Raw genomic sequence first — 21700 nt, 5'->3', positions numbered from 1 at the left:
ATGTCCTGCTAAACCTACGCAACAGCAAAAGTCAGCACTCCTGCGAGCTGATTTTGTAACTCAAAAAACAGCAGCTATATTAACTGTGAGTTTTCAGCACAGTTCCATTTTCAGACTTTATTGACAAAGCAATGAGAATGTAACATGGTTTTAACCACCGACTGGCTACTTAAGTGAGACTCAGAGGGTGGTATCATGTGCCTTGATTCAAAAAGCAGCTTGCACGCAAGGCTCATAAAGACATACTGACGTGGTGGAAGATCTTCATTGTTCACAGCAGAAATCAGAGAGTGACATCAGGAAATATTGGACCAGTTGCTGGAAACAATCCTTTGCCTGGGTGGGGGTCCTGTTTATTACATTTACTGCAGTCCCTGCTCCACAGTTCAGAATGCATAATAGTTTTAAAATAACGTTTTTATGGTGGGATGTTTCCTTACCCCACTATGGCTGCATGTCATTGACCACTAGTAAATACTTGCAAAGAGGGACGGATTACATAAAGAAGTGACGTGCCTGCAGATCTTTGTGTCTTTTTCTTCTTCATGGCCCCCGACATTTGAAATTCCTCTGACCTGGTCTGATATGCCTCCACCCTCACCTCCTTCAAGTCACATCTTAAAATTCAATTCTTTCATAAGACCTCTGAGCCCCTATCTCCGCTGTTCCCCACTCCCATGGAGTGACTGTGAGAAAGACAGAGTCGTAAAGATACTGAGCATCTCCATGGATGAGGGGGAAAGAGTATGAGTTTAGGTGGGTTATGTTATATTAAATTGCAGACATGGGCCCATTTATTTGTGTATGTATGTTATCAAATAAATGTTGTACATGAAACTAGAGCAACGGATAAACACATTTTAAATGGCGATGCTTAGTTTATATGTTTACAGCACCAGAAAGTGTACTGGGTACTTTCAGTGGGGGAGGGATCGCTCAGTGGTTTGAGCATTGACCTGCTAAACCCAGGGTTGTGAGTTCAATCCTTGAGGGGGCCATTTAGGGAACTGGGGCAAAAAACAGTACTTGGTCTTGTTAGTGAAGGCAGGGGGCTGGACTCAGTGACCTTTGGTCCCTTCCAGTTCTAGGAGATAGGATATCTCCATTAATTAATTTATTTTTTATTTTAAATAAGACAAAAGCTCTGCCTCAAAGAGCTTCTAATTTAATTTTATAGTGACACAGCGAGGGGTTAACACACAATGCAGGGAAGGGGTGAGGAAGGACAAAGCTTATAGTAATAAGATTATATGCATGCCCTGATAGTGCTGTTAAATGTACTAAAAGGTGGGCTGGGGGTTTAGTTGTTTGGGGCGTTTTAGATTAATTAACTTACTTCTTGTAGGAGGCCTGGCAGCAGGAGTGAGTTTTAAGAAGGGACTGAAAGAAAAGAAGCTAAATAAATAAAGCTTGTTTCTAATGATGGGCTTGGAGAGGTTGGGGGGTTATTTGGGGGCCAGAAAAGGGGATTCGGGTAAGATTTCTTTCAGGAGGGGTTTAAACAGGCCTTGAATGGTCCCTTAGACCATGTGCTAACTTCTTATGCTCAACTAGCTGTTGGATCTTGTATTTAGATGCGACACTCTGACTACCTTTCCCAGATCTGAAGAAGAGCTCTGTGTAGCTCAAAAGCATGTCTCTTTCACCAACAAAAGTTGGTCCAATAAAAGATATTACCTCACCCTCCTTGTCTCTCTACATCTTGTCTCTTAATCTGCATAATTCAGTAATTTCTAATGCTTTCACTTCTTCCCCTTTTCATACTTACAATATACACACAAGGTTTGCAGAGGGCAAAGAAAACAGAGCTCCCGTAGTGCATGAGCACTCACCCCGGGGAGAACATAGAAGACATTTTTGATGTGTACAAAAGTTGACTTGTTCAATAGTGTGTTGCTTTGTGACACCACTAACTAGCTCAGTGACAACATCTGAGTGCCATGTACATTCATATGGTGAACGTACTTTCTCAGAGAAAAGCTACACTGCACTGTGACAGTGAATGAAAATTTGATTCCTCCTTCCCCCATTCACACTGAGCTTTTAGCTTAGCCTATTGTCAAGATCTCATTCAAAAGGAAACGGTACATTTGGGTGTGGGGTTACCTGTTTTTCTAGAAGTTTTATTCTCCTTTTCCCTTTGTACAGAACATGCATTTAGATTATTAAAATAATAGCTATTTCTACATGTGCTGGCATACAGTGGGAGCACTAAGTGGGTAGTGACAGTGTATGATTTAATTCAGGGATACCTATATTTTCTCCAATCAAGTAGACGGCGTCCCAGGAGATCCAGGAGTCCTGTTTAGGGCCAAATTCAGTCCAGATATAAGCAGGTGTAGCACCATTGAAATCCACAAAGTTACAAACTGGCTGAATCTGGTCCAAATTTACAGTATAAATAAACAGAATGGGTTGCAGCTACCATTACCTTTAATATGGAGATAGAGCCTGCAGAGACTACAGATTCCAGCATGCAATGCTCTGTCTTGATATGATCAATCAGTCAAGCCACAATAGTAGCACCTTCATACTGGAGAAAACAAGCATAAGACAGACCATCCCACCCCACCATCTCATATAGAAACTCCCCACCTGCTTTCCTCACTACACTGGGGCTTACGTGCTTGCAATATGTACTCCACACAGCTGTCCGTATTACATACAGCAGCATTTTAAAAAACAGCTGAACCGGTGACACTTTTTGGCTGTTCTCCAGCATTCAGTTCAGCGTGTCTGCAGTTACACAGTCACACAGAGTTCTCTTTTCCACTTGAAGAAGCAGTGTTTCTGTCTGCAAGGAAGGGGGAAAGAAAAAACATCAAAAAATGAGCATCAGAATTCTAAAACTAATTAGCTCCTAAAGAAAAGTCTGTTTTATTTTTGTCACAAGAGATATCAGTTTGGTTCTACATGATGAGGCTTGAGAATAACCACCAGACATATTGTTTAGTTATAGATGGTAATTAAGCCTTTGGCTATTAAATTAGCATAATAGTATGGCAACACTTCCTGTGATGATCTGAAAAATATAGGAACCTGGTACACTCTAGGTTTTATTTATTTAGTTTCACATTAAAAACACTAACGTACACGAGAGATTTTAAATAATTGTTGTGCATTTTAAAAATAATTTGTATTTAAAATGACCCTATTTAATGTAGTGTCCTGAGTGTCATAGCAGGTTCAGGGGATGTGTGTGGGGACACAACAGTGTTTTTGTATAAATATTATTTAACAGAAGTGATGGATTTGGGGATGGTGAAATATTTTATGTATCCAAGATGCAGCATATGGGAGGACTTTAAAATCAGAATTTTGTGTTTATTTCAGAGGGGAAACAGACAATGAAAAGAATCAGGAGTAGAGCTGGGCAAATAACTGAATTTTCAGTGACCATTTCTGGTGACCATTCCAGGCCCTGGACTGGAGTATGCGTTACAGAGTTTCTCAAACTGGGATCCACAGACCCCTGGGGCTCCGCGAGCCCTGCTGATCAACTCCTCCCCCTCCCACCCTCAACTCCTGCATGCCGGGGACCAAATGTTCCCCAGCATACAGGAGGTGCTCTGGGGGAGAAGGAGGAGGGGGCCGAAATAGGCGGGGAAGAGGAGGGGCAGGGGTGGAGTGGGGACGGGGCCTGGGGCTGAGCAGGGAGGCTTGGTAAAATTTTAAATCAAAATGGGGGTCCTTGGGTTACTAAAGTTTGAGAACCACTATTCTAGTGGGCACAGATTTTTCTGCCCATTCCTCCCAAGTGTCCTTCTGCCCTATCCCTATCTAGTCTCTTTCCCCACCCCTGGCTCCTTCTTCCAGTCACAGTTTCCACTCCTCAGGCTTCTCATCCCAGTCCTGTCTCCTTGACCAGCAAGTCCTAAACTCCCAATCCCAGACTCCCCAACTCCCAGTCTCTCCTCCTCCCCACATCCAGTCCCGCTCTCCTTGCCCAGCCAGTCCCAGTTTCCCTCTCCCCACACCCCAACTCCTTGGCTCCAGTCTCCTTGTACAACCATTCTAAGTTCTCACCTCCAGGCTCCTCCTCCTATCTGTCTCTCCCCGCCCCTTTCACCCTGGCTCCCAATTCCAGTCTCCTTCCCTAGCCAGTGACAGACTCTCCAAAGCCCCAGCTCTCAGTCCTAGTCTCCTTACCCTCTCCCTATTCCAGTCCTCCTCTCCCCTACCTCTGGTTCCCAGTCCCAGCTTTTTTTTTCCTTTTAAAAAAAATAGAGATATTCCTCTCTCGTAGAGCTGGAAGAGACCTTGAAAGGTCATCAAGTCCAGCCCCCTGCCTTCATTAGCAGGACCAAGTATTGATTTTGCCCTAGATCCCTAAGTGGCCCCCACAAGGATTGAACTCACAACCCTGGGTTTAGCAGGCCAATGCTCAAACCACTGAGAACAACAGGAGTACTTGTGGCACCTTAGAGACTAACAAATGTATTAGAGCATAAGCTTTCGTGGACTACAGCCCACTTCTTCGGATGCATATAGAATGGAACATATATTGAGGAGATATATATACACACATACAGAGAGCATAAACAGGTGGGAGTTGTCTTACCAACTCTGAGAGGCCAATTAATTAAGAGAAAAAAAACTTTTGAAGTGATAATCAAGCTAGCCCAGTACAGACAGTGTGATAAGAAGTGTGAGCATACTTACAAGGGGAGATAGAGTCAATCTTTGTAATGGCTCAGCCATTCCCAGTCCTTATTCAAACCGGAGTTGATTGTGTCTAGTTTGCATATCAATTCTAGCTCTGCAGTCTCTCTTTGGAGTCTGTTTTTGAAGTTTTTCTGTTGTAATATAGCCACCCGCAGGTCTGTCACTGAATGACCAGACAGGTTAAAGTGTTCTCCCACTGGTTTTTGAGTATTTTGATTCCTGATGTCAGATTTGTGTCCATTAATTCTTTTGCGTAGAGACTGTCCGGTTTGGCCAATGTACATGGCAGAGGGGCATTGCTGGCACATGATGGCATATATCACATTGGTAGATGTGCAGGTGAACGAACCCCTGATGGTATGGCTGATGTGATTAGGTCCTATGATGATGTCACTTGAATAGATATGTGGACAGAGTTGGCATCGGGGTTTGTTACAAGGATAGGTTCCTGGGTTAGTGGTTTTGTTCAGTGATGTGTGGTTGCTGGTGAGTATTTGCTTTAGGTTGGGGGGTTGTCTGTAAGCGAGGACAGGTCTGTCTCCCAAGATCTGTGAGAGTAAAGGATCATCTTTCAGGATAGGTAGATCTCTGATGATGCGCTGGAGAGGTTTTAGTTGGGGGCTGAAGGTGACAGCTAGTGGTGTTCTGTTATTTTCTTTGTTGGGCCTGTCTTGTAGGAGGTGACTTCTGGGTACTCGTCTGGCTCTGTCAATCTGTTTTTTCACTTCAGCAGGTGGGTATTGTAGTTTTAAGAATGCTTGATAGAGATCTTGTTGGTGCTTGTCTCTATCCGAGGGATTGGAGCAAATGCGGTTATATCTTAGAGCTTGGCTGTAGACAATGGATCGTGTGGTGTGTCCTGGATGGAAGCTGGAGGCATGTAGGTAAGTGTAGCGGTCAGTAGGTTTCCGGTATAGGGTGGTATTGATGTGACCGTCGCTTATTAGCACAGTAGTGTCCAGGAAATGGACCGCTTGTGTGGATTGTGTTGTACTTAAAGTACTGCACAGGATCTTTTCAGGGGGAATAAGACAAAATGCCACATTTATTAGTAATACATGTATTCATTAACACTGTATTATATGCATATAATATATTACACTTACACTCACACACACACACAAACCCATTCCGTCTTGTTGTTACCAATTAGTTGCTCCCCTTAACTTCACTGGCCAGGTGAGTTAGATAGGGGTGGGGGTGGAGCCGGGCTTCTGCCGATCCGGATCGATGCTCCCATGTTGACAAGACGAGACCCGGGGTCCTGTGCAAGACACCTCACTTTTATAGCAGCTTTCCTCTTATGCAAATCTAGACCAGATTCAAACTCTGTGTCTGTGTCCATTGGTCCTTTGTGCTGCTTTCTTTTGAGTGTTGTCCCAATGCTGCAAAGAGGGTGTTTCCAAAAGAAGGTGCTTGCTTCTAACCCCCGAGGACGTCAGTATGTCTGTTTGTCTTTAATGAGCCCACTTGACACGTTTTATTGTTCTTGGGTCTGGCTCCCAGCCCCTCTCCAACAGTTGAGGCTGTCTGGAGGTGCTGCCTTCCATGCCTTGCTCATCCACACCTTATTCATTCAACAGGGCAATTGATTAAGAGTGGGGGGGGGGGAGAGCTCTTGTTCTACTGCTAGCAAAAAGAATTTTTTCTTCTATCTTATTCTATCCTTAGGGACTATAATATTATACCAAGGTCCCATGAAAACAGAGGTCACAAAGTCCCATGAAAACAGAGGTCACACGTGGGTAGACCCACCACAAGGTTATATGAAGAGGCACAATGTAAAGTCATATGAAAATTATCAGAGATTGATCTACAATTGAGCTAGGCTGAGGTTGATGGTGGGATGGAAATTATTGAAATCATGGTGAAATTCCTCAAGGGCTTCTTTTCCATGGGTCCAGATGATGAAGATGTCATCAATGTAGCGCAAGTAGAGTAGGGGCGTTAGGGGACGAGAGCTAAGGAAGCGTTGTTCTAAGTCAGCCATAAAAATGTTGGCATATTGTGGGGCCATGCGGGTACCCATAGCAGTGCCGCTGAGTTGAAGGTATATATTGTCCCCAAATGTGAAATAGTTGTGGGTGAGGACAAAATCACAAAGTTCAGCCACCAGGTTAGCTGTGACATTATCAGGGATACTGTTCCTGATAGCTTGTAGTCCATCTTTGTGTGGAATATTGGTGTAGAGGGTTTCTACGTCCATAGTGGCCAGGATGGTGTTTTCTGGAAGATCACCGATGGATTGTAGTTTCCTCAGGAAGTCAGTGGTGTCTCGAAGATAGCTGGGAGTGCTGGTAGCGTAGGGTCTTAGGACAGAGTCTACATAACCAGACAAGCCTGATGTTAGGGTGCCAATGCCTGAGATGATGGGGCGTCCAGGATATCCAGGTTTATGGATCTTGGGTAGCAAATAGAATACCCCTGGTCGGGGTTCTAGGCATGTGTCTGTACGGATTTGTTCCTGTGCTTTGTCAGGGAGTTTTTTTAGCAGATGGTGTAGTCCCTCCCGCCCATTCACATAGTCCCAGCATCACAGGCACTGCCAGAAAGGGATGGAGCATGCTCCGCAAGCACCGACTCTTTGGAGATTTTAGCTGTTAAAATAAAAGGAGTGAGCATGTGTGAATTGTGATTTTCTAAGGTGGCTAAATTTGGGAGGATTTTTATTGACTTCAGTGAATTTCCCATGTTACGAGGGGCAGCAGGTTTGTATAATTTTTGGTGGTGCCCAGAATGGGTCCAATTCCCCCCCCCACACACACACCTGCCTAAGGCTCTGGGAGGGAGTTTGGGTGCGGGAGGGATGTGGGCTCTGGGTCAGAGTTTGGGTGCTGGGTGCAGGCTCTGGGCTGGGTCAGGAGGTTGGGGTGCAGGAGGGGGTTTGGGCACTGGGTGCAGGCTCTGAGCTGGGGCAGGGGGTTGGGGTGCAGGAAGAGGTGCGGGCTCTGGGAGGGAGTTTGAGTGCTGGGTGTGGGCTCTGGGCTGGGACAGGGGGTTGGGGTGCAGAAGGGGGTGTGGGAGGGGATTTGGGATGCTGGCTGCGGGCTCTGGGAGGGGGTTTGGGTGCTGGGTGCAGGGTCTGGGCTGGGACAAAGGGTAGGGGTGTGGGAGGGGGTGCAGGGTCTGGGCCGGGGATGAGGCGTTTGAGGTGCAGTAGGCAGGCTGGGCTGGGGTGGGGGGGACCAGAGAGGAGGACTCCCCCCAGCCCTCTCCCTGCAGGCAGCAGCGAGCTCGGGGGGAGGGAGCGGCCCCTGGCACAACACTCAGGGAGATCCAGCCAGGATAAGGCCCCTGGAGTCAACTCGGAGTCACCTGCGGGGGGGGGCTGCCATGTGCCTCCTCCCCCGCCCTCTTCAGGCACAGCAATCGCCTCAGCCTGCCCCCAGCGCCGCTCCCTTGTAGCCGGCAGCGGACGGCAAGGAAGCACAGCGTGGAGCTGCAGGGGGAAGCCGCCCGCTGCCCAGGGCAGGCAGGGATGCTTGGGGGAAGCGCCCAGGGGGCGGCAGGAGAGCTAGGATTAGAACCAAAGTGTCCAGAGCGCCTACCCTCTTCTCTAAGCAATAAACATCTTCTCCTATATTAATCTTTTGCCTGTTGTTAAACCAGTAAAATACAATTGTATCGTATCTAATTCAGGGAATCACTAATATTGAGCCCTTCAGTTATTCTGAGTGGGAAAGTCTAAGCAGACTTTTGCTAATCACTTAAAAGCACTCAATCATCTGCCTTTTAAATATCACCTTCACATTACTCATAAAGGCTTGAATATGATAACCCGACAGCTTGCCAGTGGTTTCTGAGCTAAGTCTCAAGGCTGCTTACCAACTTTTATATTTCTAGTGAAAATTTACAAACTCAGTCATGACTAATGTTTTATTTTTATTTGCATGAGCATATCTAATTTGGTATGCTTTGCATACACTAATTTACCAGGAACAGTGTAGAAATTAATAAAGAACAAATAGAGGTTTTGGTAGCTGTTACTTGGGCATGATCATAAAACTGTTTACACACAAAATTAAAATATCCCTAAAATTACACCTAAAAATTAGAGATGGGTCCCAGCTGCTAAATTAAGGCTATTCAGAGCTGAGGTTTTGGTTAGGCCCATTGTAGAGAGAAAAACACACTACAAACTTTGGATCTGGATCCAGGTTCAGATTCTGAACCCAGCCAAATGTTCATGGTTGTCTGGAACCTGGTTTTTGGTTCATTTATCCTAAATATGCACGGTCTCGGACCTCTTAACTTTTTAGAATAATGATAACACGTCCAACATCTCATGGCTAGCTTTAAAAAACACCCATTAGAATTCTGAACAAGTGAATATCTGTTTTGCCAGTATTTACACAGATAAACATAGCCATCAATGCCAAGTTCATTGCAAAGCATCCGTCAAGTTCAGCTAGTAATAAAAGAGTATGGTCCATTCTCACAATATTTTCTCCTGTGGAGAACTTTAGATTAAGGGTTTTAAAAAGCAGCTAAAGGAGATGGGAGCTCAACTCCTTTCAATGGAAGTTGGACATCTAGTTCCCTGAGGAGCTTTTGAAAATCCCACCCTACAACAGAAGGTTCTGAGAAGAGCTAATCAGGAATTCTTAAATGAAATGGGATTTCATCAGAAAATGTCATAAGAACATGAAAATGGCCATACTAGGTCAAACCAATGGTCCATTTAGCCCAGTATCCTGTCTTCTGACTGTGGCAAGTGCCAGATGCTTCAGAGGCAATGAACAGAACATGGAGTGATCCATCCCTTATCATCCAGTCCCAACTTCTGGCAGTCAGAGGGTTAAGGACACCGAGAGCATGGGTTGCATCCCTGACCATCTTGGTTAGTAGGAATTGATGGACCTATCCTCTATGAACTTATCTAATTTGTTTTTGAACCCAGGTATACTTCTGGCCTTCACAACATCCCCTGGCAACAAATTCCACAGGTTGACTACGTGGTGTGTGAAGAAGTTCTTCCTTTTGTTTATTTTAAACCCACTGCCTATTAATTTCATTTGGTGACCCCTAGTTCTTGTGTTACGTGAAGGGGTAAATAACCCTTGCCTATTCACTTTCTCCATTCCACTCATGATTTTATAGACCTCTATCATATCCCCCCTTAATCATCTTTTTTCTAAGATGAACAGGCCCAGTGTTTTTAATCTCTCCTCACATGGAAGCAAGCTGTTCCATATTTGGACACAGACTGACTAACCTAGTGAGGAGGGCTTTAAACTAGGTTCGACGGGGACAGGTGAGCAAAGCCCACAGGTAAGTGGGGAACATGGAGACCTGAGAGATGGGTCGGAAATAGGAGGGAGCGTGGGCCATAATGGCAGAGAGAAAGGAGGGTCAGGGCAAAACTGGGAGGCAAGATCAAATCAGTATCTTAGATGCCTATATATGAATGCGAGAAGTATGGGTAATAAGCAGGAAGAACTGGAAGTGCTAATAAATAAAGGGGTAAAAAACAAGGGTGATGTCATGCTAGGAGTCTATTACAGGCCACCTAACCAGGTGGAAGAGGTGGATGAGTCTTTTTTAAACAACTAACAAAATCATCCCAAACCCAAGATTTGGTGGCGATGGGGGACTTCAACTATCCAGATATAAGTTGGGAAAATAACACAGCGGGGCACAGACCATCCAATAAATTCTTGGACTGCATTGCAATACCCAATACTGTCTAGACCATCCCTGATAGACATTTATCTAACCTACTCTTAAATATCTCCAGAGATGGAGATTCCACAACCTCCCTAGGCAGTTTATTCCCGTGTTTAACCACCCTGACAGTTAGGAACTTTTTCCTAATGTCCAACCTAAACCTCCCTTGCTGCAGTTTAAGCCCATTGCTTCTTGTTCTATCCTTAGAAGCTAAGATGAACAAGTTTTCTCCCTCCTCCTTATGACACCCTTTTAGATACCTGAAAACTGCTATCATGTCCCCTCTCAGTCTTCTCTTTTCCAAACTAAACAAACCCAATTCTTTCAGCCTTACTTCATAGGTCATGTTATCTAGACCTTTAATCATTCTTATTGCTCTTCTCTGGACCTTCTCCAATTTCTCCACATCTTTCTTGAAATGCGGTGCCCAGAACTGGACACAATACTCCAGTTGAGGCCTAACCAGCGCAGAGTAGAGTTCAAGAATGACTTCTCGTGTCTTGCTCACAACACACCTGTTAATGCATCCCAGAATCATGTTTGCTTTTTTTGCAACAGCATCACACTATTGACTCACATTTAGCTTATGGTCCACTATAACCCCTAGATCCCTTTCTGCCGTACTCCTTCCTAGACAGTCTCTTCCCATTCTGTATGTGTGAAACTGATTGTTCCTTCCTAAGTGGAGCACTTTGCATTTGTCTTTGTTAAACTTCATCCTATTTACCTCAGACCATTTCTCCAATTTGTCCAGATCATTTTGAATCATGACCCTGTCCTCCAAAGCAGTTGCAATCCCTCCCAGTTTGGTATCATCTGCAAACTTAATAAGCGTACTTTCTATGCCAATGTCTAAGTCGTTGATGAAGATATTGAACAGAGCCAGTCCCAAAACAGACCCCTGCGGAACCCACTTGTTATACCTTTCCAGCAGGATTGGGAACCATTAATAACTACTTGTGAATATGAAAACTGCTTAGGCAAAGATTATAATTTGCTAATCTTAAATTTTAGTCTCTAGAAAGAGAGTTTTATTTTGGTTTATTTGTAACCACTGCTGTCTCTTTTTCTCTTGCTTAGTATCACCTAAATCTCTGTTCTTTGTTAACAAATTTATTCTTGTTTTATTACAAAACCATCTCAGTGTTGCATATTAAACTGAAGTGTGAGTCTTCAGCTCACCTAACAGGCTGATGTGTCTCTGTTTTTTTGGAGGCAGGGAACCGAATAATTTCTGCGAGCATCCAGCAAGAGGGACTAGACACTGCAGGGAGACTGGGGTTCCCTGATCATTACCTGCAAAGCAAGGTATAGATAGGCAGAGTTTTGAAGAGTTTGCTGGCAAGGCAAACAGGCTGGTGTGTCAGGGAGCTGACACACAGCATAGCAGCAGCAAAGCTCTCACTCTTGCTAAGGCAGAGGGGTAGCATACTGGCTCACAGTTCTGGGTGTCCTCAGTAGGACATCACAATACCAGTAAGGGTATCAATGGTTTATGGGATGGCATGGCAGCAATAGGAACTAGATTAAGACAACCAAGCACATTATACATAGTCTGCCAAATATACATAATATATTAAGACAACCGGACATATTGATGCATAAACTATCACATTGAAACTTTTGGTAAACACTAACTCAAGCTAGAGTGAACTAGTGAGCAAAGAGTTGAAAAGCTCCATAACCCATTAGCAATCTCCTGAGCCTTCCAGTTAAACGCTTTAATGTTTTTTGAGAACATATAGAGAGAATTCCTAGTGGACATTCCTAGTCCAGACACATTCAAGGATTCAGTCATTTGGATTTAAACAGACTCCTAAATTAAGATGGAGAAAGACAGAGGGTCTGGTTTTGTAAGAATATCTCACAAAGTAATGTTCTCAAACTCAGCTGACATACCTACAATCGGGAAATACTGTACATAATCATAAGCCAGTTAGTTTATAAGCTGACCTCCCCTAGGTAAAATGAAAATTTTTTATGACCCATTCATAAGCCAACCCTATACTTCAGGGGTCGGCAAACTTTGGCTCCCGGGCCATTAGGATAAGCCGCTGGTGGGCCAAGATGGTTTGTTTACCTCGAGCATCTGCAGGCACAGAGGTAAACCTAAGTAAACAAAGTGTCCCAGTGCACCAGCTGCTTACCCTGATGGGCCAGGACAGCAACCAGTGGGGAAATTTTTTTGGGGGGGGAGAAGCTGGGGGTCAGTGGAGTAACCCCGTGACTACCCCCCACATGATCCCACCCCTAGCCCAGGATCCCCACACTCTCCCCATCCCATCCCTTCCTACCTTAGCTGGGACGGGCCAGGGGAGGATGTCTCTGGCCTGGCTGGAGCTGCTCCGGGAGGCTGGGCGGCATGGCTGCAGCCTGCTTCGGAGGGCCACACCGGGTGGTGTGGCCGTAGCGTGCTCCGACAGGCCAGATCAGGTGGCGCGGCCGCAGCGTGCTCTGGCACGCAGGGCCGAGCAGAGTGGCTGCAACATGCTCCGGCAGACAGGGCCGAGTGACGTGGCCGCAGCCTGCTCCAGGAGCTGGGGCCGGGCAGCGCGCCTACAGCCTGCCAGCCCCGGAGCTGCAGCTGCTTCGGGGGCTGTGAGGAGAGCAGCGTGGCCAGAAGCGGAGAGACTCTGGCCCCACCTCTTCCCTTCTGGCTCTGCTGGTTGTGCTTCCTCTCCTTGCTCCCTCTGTTGAGGGAAGGGGCTGGGTCCTACCTCTCCCTCTCTATACCCGTTCATAAGCCGACCTCCTTCTCTGGTGTGTCCCTTTTTTTACTAAAAAAATTCAGCTTATGAACGAGTATATACGGTACATGTCCTTGGCATTCATCTCAGCTGATCCCCTTCCCTCCTAATTTTTTCTCTGCCATTCAGGTAAATATAGCTTCAAGTAACTTTAATTTTTTTTAAATAGGAAAAGAATACATCCCCCCAACATCAAGTGAATTTAGAGACCCGAGGGGCTCAAGAATTCAGTCTTCTCTGCAGTCTCTCTCTCTCTTTTATTCAGCCTCACTTTTTCTTTGCTGTAGTACCTGTCGCCATGACAGTGTAGAACCCATCAGGGAAACTGCTGAGAATCTTTATTCACTATGGAGGTTTTTGAAGCAGTCCTGAGAAATTGCTGCCAAAAAACGGAGTTTGAAACCAGTTGGGCAGGTCAGATCTACTTTTTATTCCTCTTTCAGAAATCTGAGTATCAGGGAATAATCAACTGATGCTGAGTGCTCTGCTTGCTGAAGAGGTTCAACTATACTTGTAACAGAAGAAAAGATGTATTGGTACATTTCAGCATGGCATGAATATGTAGTTTTAGGTTTAGTGATGCTCAGCAGATGTATTCATTAAGCAAATGTATTCATGGAGGAGTCTGACGTACATTTGACTTGTATTCTGATAAACAAACCTGCTTAACAAATACATCTGCTGTGCACCAATTTGGCCCCGCTGAAACACATTTTTCCATAGTAAAATCTTCAGCCCTGCAGCTGCCTTTTTCTGTAAACATTATGGCTCAACTTTCAAAGGATCCTCAGACCAATCTCTAAAAATGCCAATGTGCTTTTGTGTTTCCAAACCTGTAAAATACATTTGCTTATATAAATCAGATGTCAGACAATATAATGATCAAATTTTTAGAAGCTTCTTTTGAAAAATTTGCATGAATGAAAAACACAGAAAATGAAGATCTTACTATGGTCTATGTACATTTTGATGTTGCATATGCAACAGTGGGGTATTTTATGTCTGCTAGACAATAAACCATGCATATTCACTGGGTTTAGGTAATTTAAATATCTTATATTTACATAGTGTCTTTCATCCCCCAGTATTTAAATTGCACAACACAGGAATCATTTCACCTACCACTGAAAAGCAGCCACCTCTAGGGAGGAACATGGCAGGTATTTACCAGCAGATAGCAACACTGCACTACAATTTAAGATAGGACTTGAAGAAGCTTCCGAGTTGCTTAAGGTGCATCCCTAAGTGGAGTGAATTTCAATAGTGCAATATCAAGGTGAAAAACGTATAACTCACAGTAGTAAGGTTTGCATCTGAAAGAAACACTTTCAACATCCTAGCTAGGCAAAGACTAAAAAAACCCTTCCTAGACACTGCTACTGTTTAACAGTAGTTGGAGACAACAGTATCCACAGATTGCAAGCTCTGGTGACAACAGGTAGACACACACTCTCAATAAGAGGGAAAGGTACAATCCTTGGAATATTTTTTGATAATTTTTCCCCAGCCTACCAGCATCACTTCAGTCTTATCCAGAATGAGCTTCAGCCAACTAGCTCTCATCCCTGCCCCAACCCCAACCAGCTACTGGACCAAGGGCTGGTAGCACTGACTGAGTTGGGTGAGATAGAGATAGGGATGGAGTGGGATGTCATCAAAATACTGAAAGCTGCGCAGACCACAGCTCCTAATCCTCTCAATGGTCTTATACATTGAATAAGAGGGAGCTAGGTAACTCATGCTATTATCCTGAGCAATGAACAGATATTGCCCAACACCATCCCTCGAGAACAGCTGTGTACAGCAGATTGATATTGCCCAAACAAAAAAAATCTATCAGTTTTACCCACTGCTAAGCAAAACAACTTTGTCATATCACAAAAAAGTCCAATGCCTCCTTACCCGTGTGTCTAGATTATACGCAGTCTTCTTTAAATCCAGCAAGGCCCTCTGCATGAATTCAAATGCATGGCAGTCAACGCAGGGGCGACCTAGGGAAGAGTTTTAGTAGAGAGACATTCCTAAATGGCATGAAATAGTAATCAAAGGGAATGATTATGACTTTTTACTGAATCAGGCCCTTCCAAGAGAGACAACAAGCAAGGCAGCAACAGGAACATCCACTACCAGTATTGGGTAGCTAACTTAGAAAAGCAGAGAACGAATGCTGTGATTTAAAGAGTAGTGAAAAGCTTTAAGTGAAAGTCCAGGAAGCAAATCAATCTATCCATTCATGTTTTTATACTATGCCTATGATCCTAGTATCTGAGTTCCTCAAAAAGAATTTATTTTTTATAATTAAGTTAGGACGTCTAATTTTCTTCTCACTTCTGCCTGAGGCAGTTTGGACTATGTTTTAGTAAGTCATTTATTTATTTAAGATTATTTTTCCTGTTTCCCCCTGTTCTTTCCTTTTCTTCCTCTTATTAATTAGTTACTATTTGTATGGAGGTAATTCCTGGCAGAGCCAGTCATAGATCAGGACCCCGTTGTGCTAGGAGCTGTACAAACTATTGCCATGTCTCCCTTTCCTTCCTCTCTTCTTTGTTACTATTTTAGTTGCTGTGGGATTGCTAAATTGAAGTAGTGAGTTTTCTGCTTCCCCTTTACTCTGAAAGGTTTCAGAGAGGTAGCTGTGTTAGTCTGTATTTATTTCCTATCTTTTAATCAGTTACTGATCCATGAGAGGACCTTCCCTCTTATCCCATGACTGCTTACTTTGCTTAAGAGCCTTTGGTGGGGGACCTTGCTAAAGTCTTTCTGAAAATCTAAGTACACTATATCCACTGGATCCCCCTTGTCCACATGCTTGTTGACCCCTTCAAATAATTCTATAAGATGGTGAGGCATGATTTCCCTTTACAAAAACCAAGTTAACTTTTCCCCAACAAATGATGTTCATCTATGTGTCTGACAATTCTGTTCTTTACTATAGTTTCAAGCAGTTTGCCCAGTACTGAAGTCAGGCTTACAGGCCTGTAATTGCTGGGATCACCTCTGGAGCCCTTTTTAAAAATTGGCATCATATTAGCTGTCCTCCAGTCATTTGGTACAGGAGCAGATTTAAATTATAGGTTACAAACCTCAGACCTCCAAAGCCTTGGACCTGTTCCCAAGAAAGTCCTGTTTCCAGCTGGTTATGAAGATTTTCTCTAGTGCAATGAAAACATGAAGTTTCCAGGACTGGTTGAATTAAGATGATCTTTAAACACCTGTAAATGCTGCCGCATTAAACCTGTGTTACACTCATGTATAGTTATGAGATAACCATATACAGGGCAGTACATTCTTTCAGCTGGGATTGTTGTTCCTGCTTCTTGGTCGGCTTTTGTGGGCTCCATGGTGAGCAGCACAACTACAAAAATTAAAGGAACCAGGAAGACCACTCTTAGGAGGCAAGGTGTCAGCATTCTGCTAATTGGCACTTCCTCCTTTATTGGGGCAATAAACAAGTTAGTGAGACATTAAGTTCTGTAAAATAAACCCTTTTCGTCTGTAATGTTCATGATTATTACAAGACTGACCGTCCTGAAGATTAAATTCCTCTCTTTAGCTACAGAACAGGTACAGCATGGACAGTGGCAGAGCAATATTCTTCACCCCACTCCACCCATGTGCCTCAAACCTGGCCTAGAGGGACTTCTTGTAGGAATGAGATGGAAATTCAGTTGCCATGGCTCAGTCAGTCTCTGGCCTCTCTGCTGAGATTGGTAACGATGGTGCCAGCTTTGTGATGCTGATACTTGTCCTATTTTAACACCAACCCAAACCAGCAATGGTTGGGTCATTGCTAACCCCTGGGAATTTGTGCAGCTCTGCTACCAAGCTGACCTGCATTTGAACCTAGAGATGAAAAGTGCTCGCTCCCTCGCATTTTTAAGGTACCATCTTTTCACATATACCTGCAAAACTAAAACTAATTTTATAATTATTTTGCAACTAAACAAATCACAAAAGCTGGTGTCACACAGCTTTCTTTATGCAGAAGAAGAGGCTTTTCTTAACCCCCAACCCATAGAACCATAGGCATAGTCACTGGTCACAACTAAAACAAAGCCACCAGTTTGTTTCTTGAAATGAATTATTCCCCCTTGTCTCTCCTCTGATTTCTGCTTGGTTTTCAGACCTTTACTTATTGTCATCCATTTGTTCCTGTACACCAGAGATGGCGAAAGCATGGTCGGAAGTGTTGCCCTGACCCAAGGCTACTTCATCTGAATACAAAGATGAAGCCTGTGGACACTATCAGCTCTCGTATGCAGTGTTTCATCTTGACCCAAGCAGGTAAGTTGCTTAGCTCAAGATGGAGCACTGTATACTGGAATCAGTTGCTGTACATTCAAACACAGGCAAAGAGAAAAACTTACTCAGTTCTAAGCAGTAACAAGACTAAAATAAATTCCATATGCAGAGAGTGCAGATTCTGATTAGCAGAGCACAGGAAGGCAAGAGGATGAGTTGTGTGTTCTTCTAATTTTTAAATATTAACACTGAGCAAGAATGTTGCATAAGAATGTTGAATCCTTGTGCTTGGAATGTGATGCTGGAATACAGCATTATGCAGTGCAGTCTACATTTCCCAGTCAGAAGAGGTGGTTTTCCTCATATTGCAAGAGAAACATAAGGGAATAAACCTGCTGTTTAGACAACTGCAGGGCCACATTTGCAAACCCTGGCAACTGAGATGAATCTGCAAATTTTGCATGAACACCTGCTGCATATGCAAATTGGCAGCTGGGCCAGCAAAGGAGTACTGTTATGTGCAATCATCTGTGCTCCATGCACAAATCCCTGGTTGTAGTGTAAGTTTACAGTGGACAGACTTGCACATTTTGCAGCCACAAACTCAGGAGGCCAGTTTTAGGGAAAAAATGGGTCCCTTCTGTAATTCTTTCAACAAAAGAACTGAGACACTGCGTGCATTTATTGATTCCCTTTGCCTGTCTTCATTATCTTTACTAACAAAGTAAACTTTAGTAAGAGCATTAACAGCACACAAAAAAGTGGTGGGTTTTTTTTATCAGTAGTGATCCAAGTGAAAACAAGTCCAGTCAAATCCTAGTCCTTGCAATGAGATACAGCAAAAGCAGAGTGTCCTCCTGAAACCGCAAATTAGGATAGTGCCATTTACATCCAAAGTGCCTTGAGCTGCACAGGAGCTTCATGAACAAGAAGCTAATTCCTATAATCTCATGCTGAAGCTTCAGCTAGGGTTACCATATTTTGTGCCTCCAAATGGAGGACACTCCACGGGGCCCCGGCCCCGCCCCAACTCCGCCCCCTCCCCAAAGTCTCCGCCCCCTCCCCTGCTTCCCGCGAACATTTAATTCGCGGGAAGCCTGAAGCAGGTAATGGGGGGGAGGAGGTGCGGGCCCAGGCTGGCCCCCCCGGCGGCTCCAGCCTGGGTCGGCTCGGGCCCTGGGGTGCCAGCCCCGGCCGACCACCCCCAGCCCGCCCAGCACTGCCGGCCGGCCCCCGGCGGCCCGGCACACCCCCGGCCCCGCGACCCCGGACCGGCTCCCGGCCCAGCGCACCCCCCCCGGCCCCGCGGCCCGGCGCACCCCCCCGGCCCTGCGGCCCCGGACCGGCTCCCGGCCCGGCGCACCCACCCGGCCCCGCGGCCCGGCGCACCCCCCCGGCCCCGCGGCCCCGGACCGGCTCCCGGCCCGGCGCACCCCCCCGGCCCCGCGGCCCGGCGCACCCCCCCGGCCCGGCGCACCCCCGCAGCTCCGCGGCCCGGTGCACCCCCGCGGCCCCGGACCGGCTCCCGGCCCGGCGCACCCCCGCGGCTCCGCGGCCCAGCGCACCCCCCGGCCCCGCGGCCCCGGACCGGCTCCCGGCCCGGCACACCCCCGCGGCTCCGCAGCCCAGCGCACCCCCCCCGGCCCCGCGGCCCCAGACCGGCTCCCGGACCGGCCCGGCGCACCCCTGCGGCTCCGCGGCCCGGCGTACCCCCCGGGCCCGCGATCCCGGACCGGCCCGGCGCACCCCCCCGGCCCCGTGGCCCCGGACCGGCTCCCGGTCCGGCGCACCCCCGCGGCTCCCGGCCCGGCGCACCCCCGCGGCTCCGCAGCCCGGCGCACCCCCCGGCCCCGCGACCCCAGCCCGGCTCCCGGCCCGGCTCCGCGCACCCCCCAGCGGCCCAGCCCCTCGGGCCCGGACCGGCTCCCGGCACCGCGCCCCCTGCTCCCCGCCCGGCCCCGCGCCGCGACCCCGGCCCGGCCCCGCACCGGCCCCGGCCAAAGAGGCCCCGGCCGAGCCCTCCCTCCCTCCCGATTTTCCCGGACATGCCCGGCTTTTGGGGATTTCCCCCCGGACGGGGATTTGAGCCCCCAAAAGCCGGACATGTCCGGGAAAATCCGGACGTATGGTAACCCTAGCTTCAGCACCAGTGAGGCAAATGAAGCAGATGCTCGGCTAAACTTTTTCCGGGCACCTGAGACATCTTCAGTCCCAGCCCCAGCTCAGCTTTTTAATGAGCCCCTCTGTAAAAGAAACATTCCCTTGGGGCATCAGTTGTCTCACACCACATCTTTGGGCTGGTCTACACTTAGTCCGGACTTCGGACTAAGGTACGCAAATTCAGCTACGTTAATAACGTAGCTGAATTCGAAGTACCTTACTCCGGACTTACCGCGGTCCAGACGCGGCCGGAAGTCTCCCCCCGTCGACACCGCGTACTCCTCTCGGCGAGCTGGAGTACCGGCGTCGATTGTGAGCACTTCCGGGATCGATCCGGGATCGATTTATCGCGTCTTAACCAGACGCGATAAATAGATCCCAGAACATCGATGGCGTGCCTCCAGACCAGCCGGTAAGTGAAGACTAGGCCTAAGTGACTGTTAGGTTTTTGAACAGAAATAGCATAATCACAACGTGCTTTCAAGTGTTGTCTGCCTCTGCCTTTGCAACCGACAGCCGATTAAAATGTGAGCATGTCCTGTTTGGAGTTTTATGAAACAAAAAAGTCACCCCATCCCACAAATTAAATATATATATTAGTACCTGATTTCTCTTGTCTTTGTGATGGTCTCTTTGACATGGCCGCTGCAAACTGCCAACAGAACAAGAAAAAGCATCTCCGAGCATGTGCACTGCTTCTTTTTAATCTTCCCGGAAAGAGGTTATTACTATGGTGAAGCATCTTCCATAGCAACAGTGCAGAGCAATGCAGTACAGAGGCACGATTTAAAGAGGAACAGGCTATGGCTCAGTCTTATGTGGGAAGTTTCTGTTTAAAGTTGTTAAGATTAGCTACACCTCCCCACTCAAGAGGGTTTGTCTAGCACGGCCAGTTAAAGGGTCTGTAATCACCCAAGAATTAGCAAGACTGGAGGCACTGGAGCCATACATGGTGGTGCGTTGCTTGATTTAGAACATATACTTACGGAATGTATCATGGTGATAGAAAGTTGTGGATTAAACTCTTTTTTCAGAAGTAAAATTAAGTTTCCTGGATTTCATCTTTGCCCTTTGTGCACATTTGCCCCATCATGAGACATCCACACGATGCAGCATGTTTGACAGTCCCTGTTTCAAAAGGATGGTGTGAGGGTTCACGCCCCTTGTTGCAAGGTAGCACGGCCTAGCAGCCAGACTCCATAGAATCGCCCCTGGTTACAGGGCAGTACAGTCTAAGGGCCAGAGTCCATAGAATCGCCCCTGGTTACAGGGCGGCACGGCCTAAGGGCCAGAGTCCATAGAATCGCCCCTGGTTACAGGGCGGCACGGCCTAAGGGCCAGGGTCCATAGAATCGCCCCTGGTTACAGGGCGGCACGGCCTAAGGGCCAGAGTCCATAGAATCGCCCCTGGTTACAGCGCCATAGGGCCTTGACACTGGCTCAGCGGGGAGATCCTACCGAAACACGCTGAGGTTTACCGGGGGCAAGTAGCTTCCTACCGTCTTGAGAGTTGGAACCTCCCACGAATCTCCAGGTTCTCCACAGGTCTCCGGGTCCGTCGCCTCCTCGGGCTCCTCCCGCAGCAGGGCTTCATGCCGGCCAGGGGAAGCTTCAGATCCCAGCGAGTTCAAGGGTGGTGGCTGGTCCTCCGCAGGAGCTTCCCGGGTAGGTCCTTCCCCTGCGGCCACCAACCCAGACTGAGCTGAATTCCCTCCTTTTATACTCCCCGAGCACTTGGAGCATGCCCAGTACAAACGGGGCAGGACTTCCTCCGTCGCTGCTGGGGCTAGTGCGGGGCGGGGCTGCCCCGTCACACACCCTCCCCCTTCAGAGGGATCCCCTAGGTTTGTCTGCCCCTCCTCCCCCGTCTGGAAAAGAAATATGCGTTAGCATGTGCCTTACCTGGGCGATGAAATACGTGGAAGTCATATGGTTGGAGGGAGAGGTACCAGCGCAGAATCCGGGGGTTTGTGTCCTTCATACTATGTATCCACCTTAGGGGGGCATGGTCTGTGATCAACCTGAAGTTATTCCCCAACAGATAATAACATAGGGCATCGATGGCAAGGGAAATTCTCCTTGTAAAGCTACCACTATGTCTTCCCATCAAACCCCTCTAATGCATGGGTCAGCAACCTACGGCACGCGTGCCAAAGGCGGCACGTGAGCCGATTTTGCCTAGCACGCGGCTGCCAGCCAGGGTCCCGGCCGCCGGCCCC

The 21700-nt window shown here is 47.0% G+C and overlaps 1 protein-coding gene across 1 annotated transcript; it reads right to left on the bottom strand.

Moving 5' to 3' along the window:
• Nucleotides 1–2706: 2706 nt before the first annotated feature.
• Nucleotides 2707–21139, bottom strand: C5H4orf48 (chromosome 5 C4orf48 homolog). The gene is made up of 6 exons (XM_054028923.1): nt 20981–21139; nt 20468–20609; nt 20085–20133; nt 14982–15070; nt 4663–5678; nt 2707–2794 (listed from the first exon to the last, which is right to left on the bottom strand). Exons 2-5 carry the CDS (start codon nt 20477–20479, stop codon nt 4677–4679), a joined length of 1152 nt encoding a protein of 383 aa, XP_053884898.1. The 5' UTR covers nt 20480–20609; nt 20981–21139; the 3' UTR covers nt 2707–2794; nt 4663–4676.
• Nucleotides 21140–21700: the final 561 nt, after the last annotated feature.

The sequence above is a fragment of the Malaclemys terrapin genome, chromosome 5, assembly GCF_027887155.1.
Source record: "Malaclemys terrapin pileata isolate rMalTer1 chromosome 5, rMalTer1.hap1, whole genome shotgun sequence".
Taxonomy (NCBI): Eukaryota; Metazoa; Chordata; order Testudines; family Emydidae; genus Malaclemys; species Malaclemys terrapin.
This window is presented reverse-complemented; position numbering and strand designations above follow the sequence as displayed.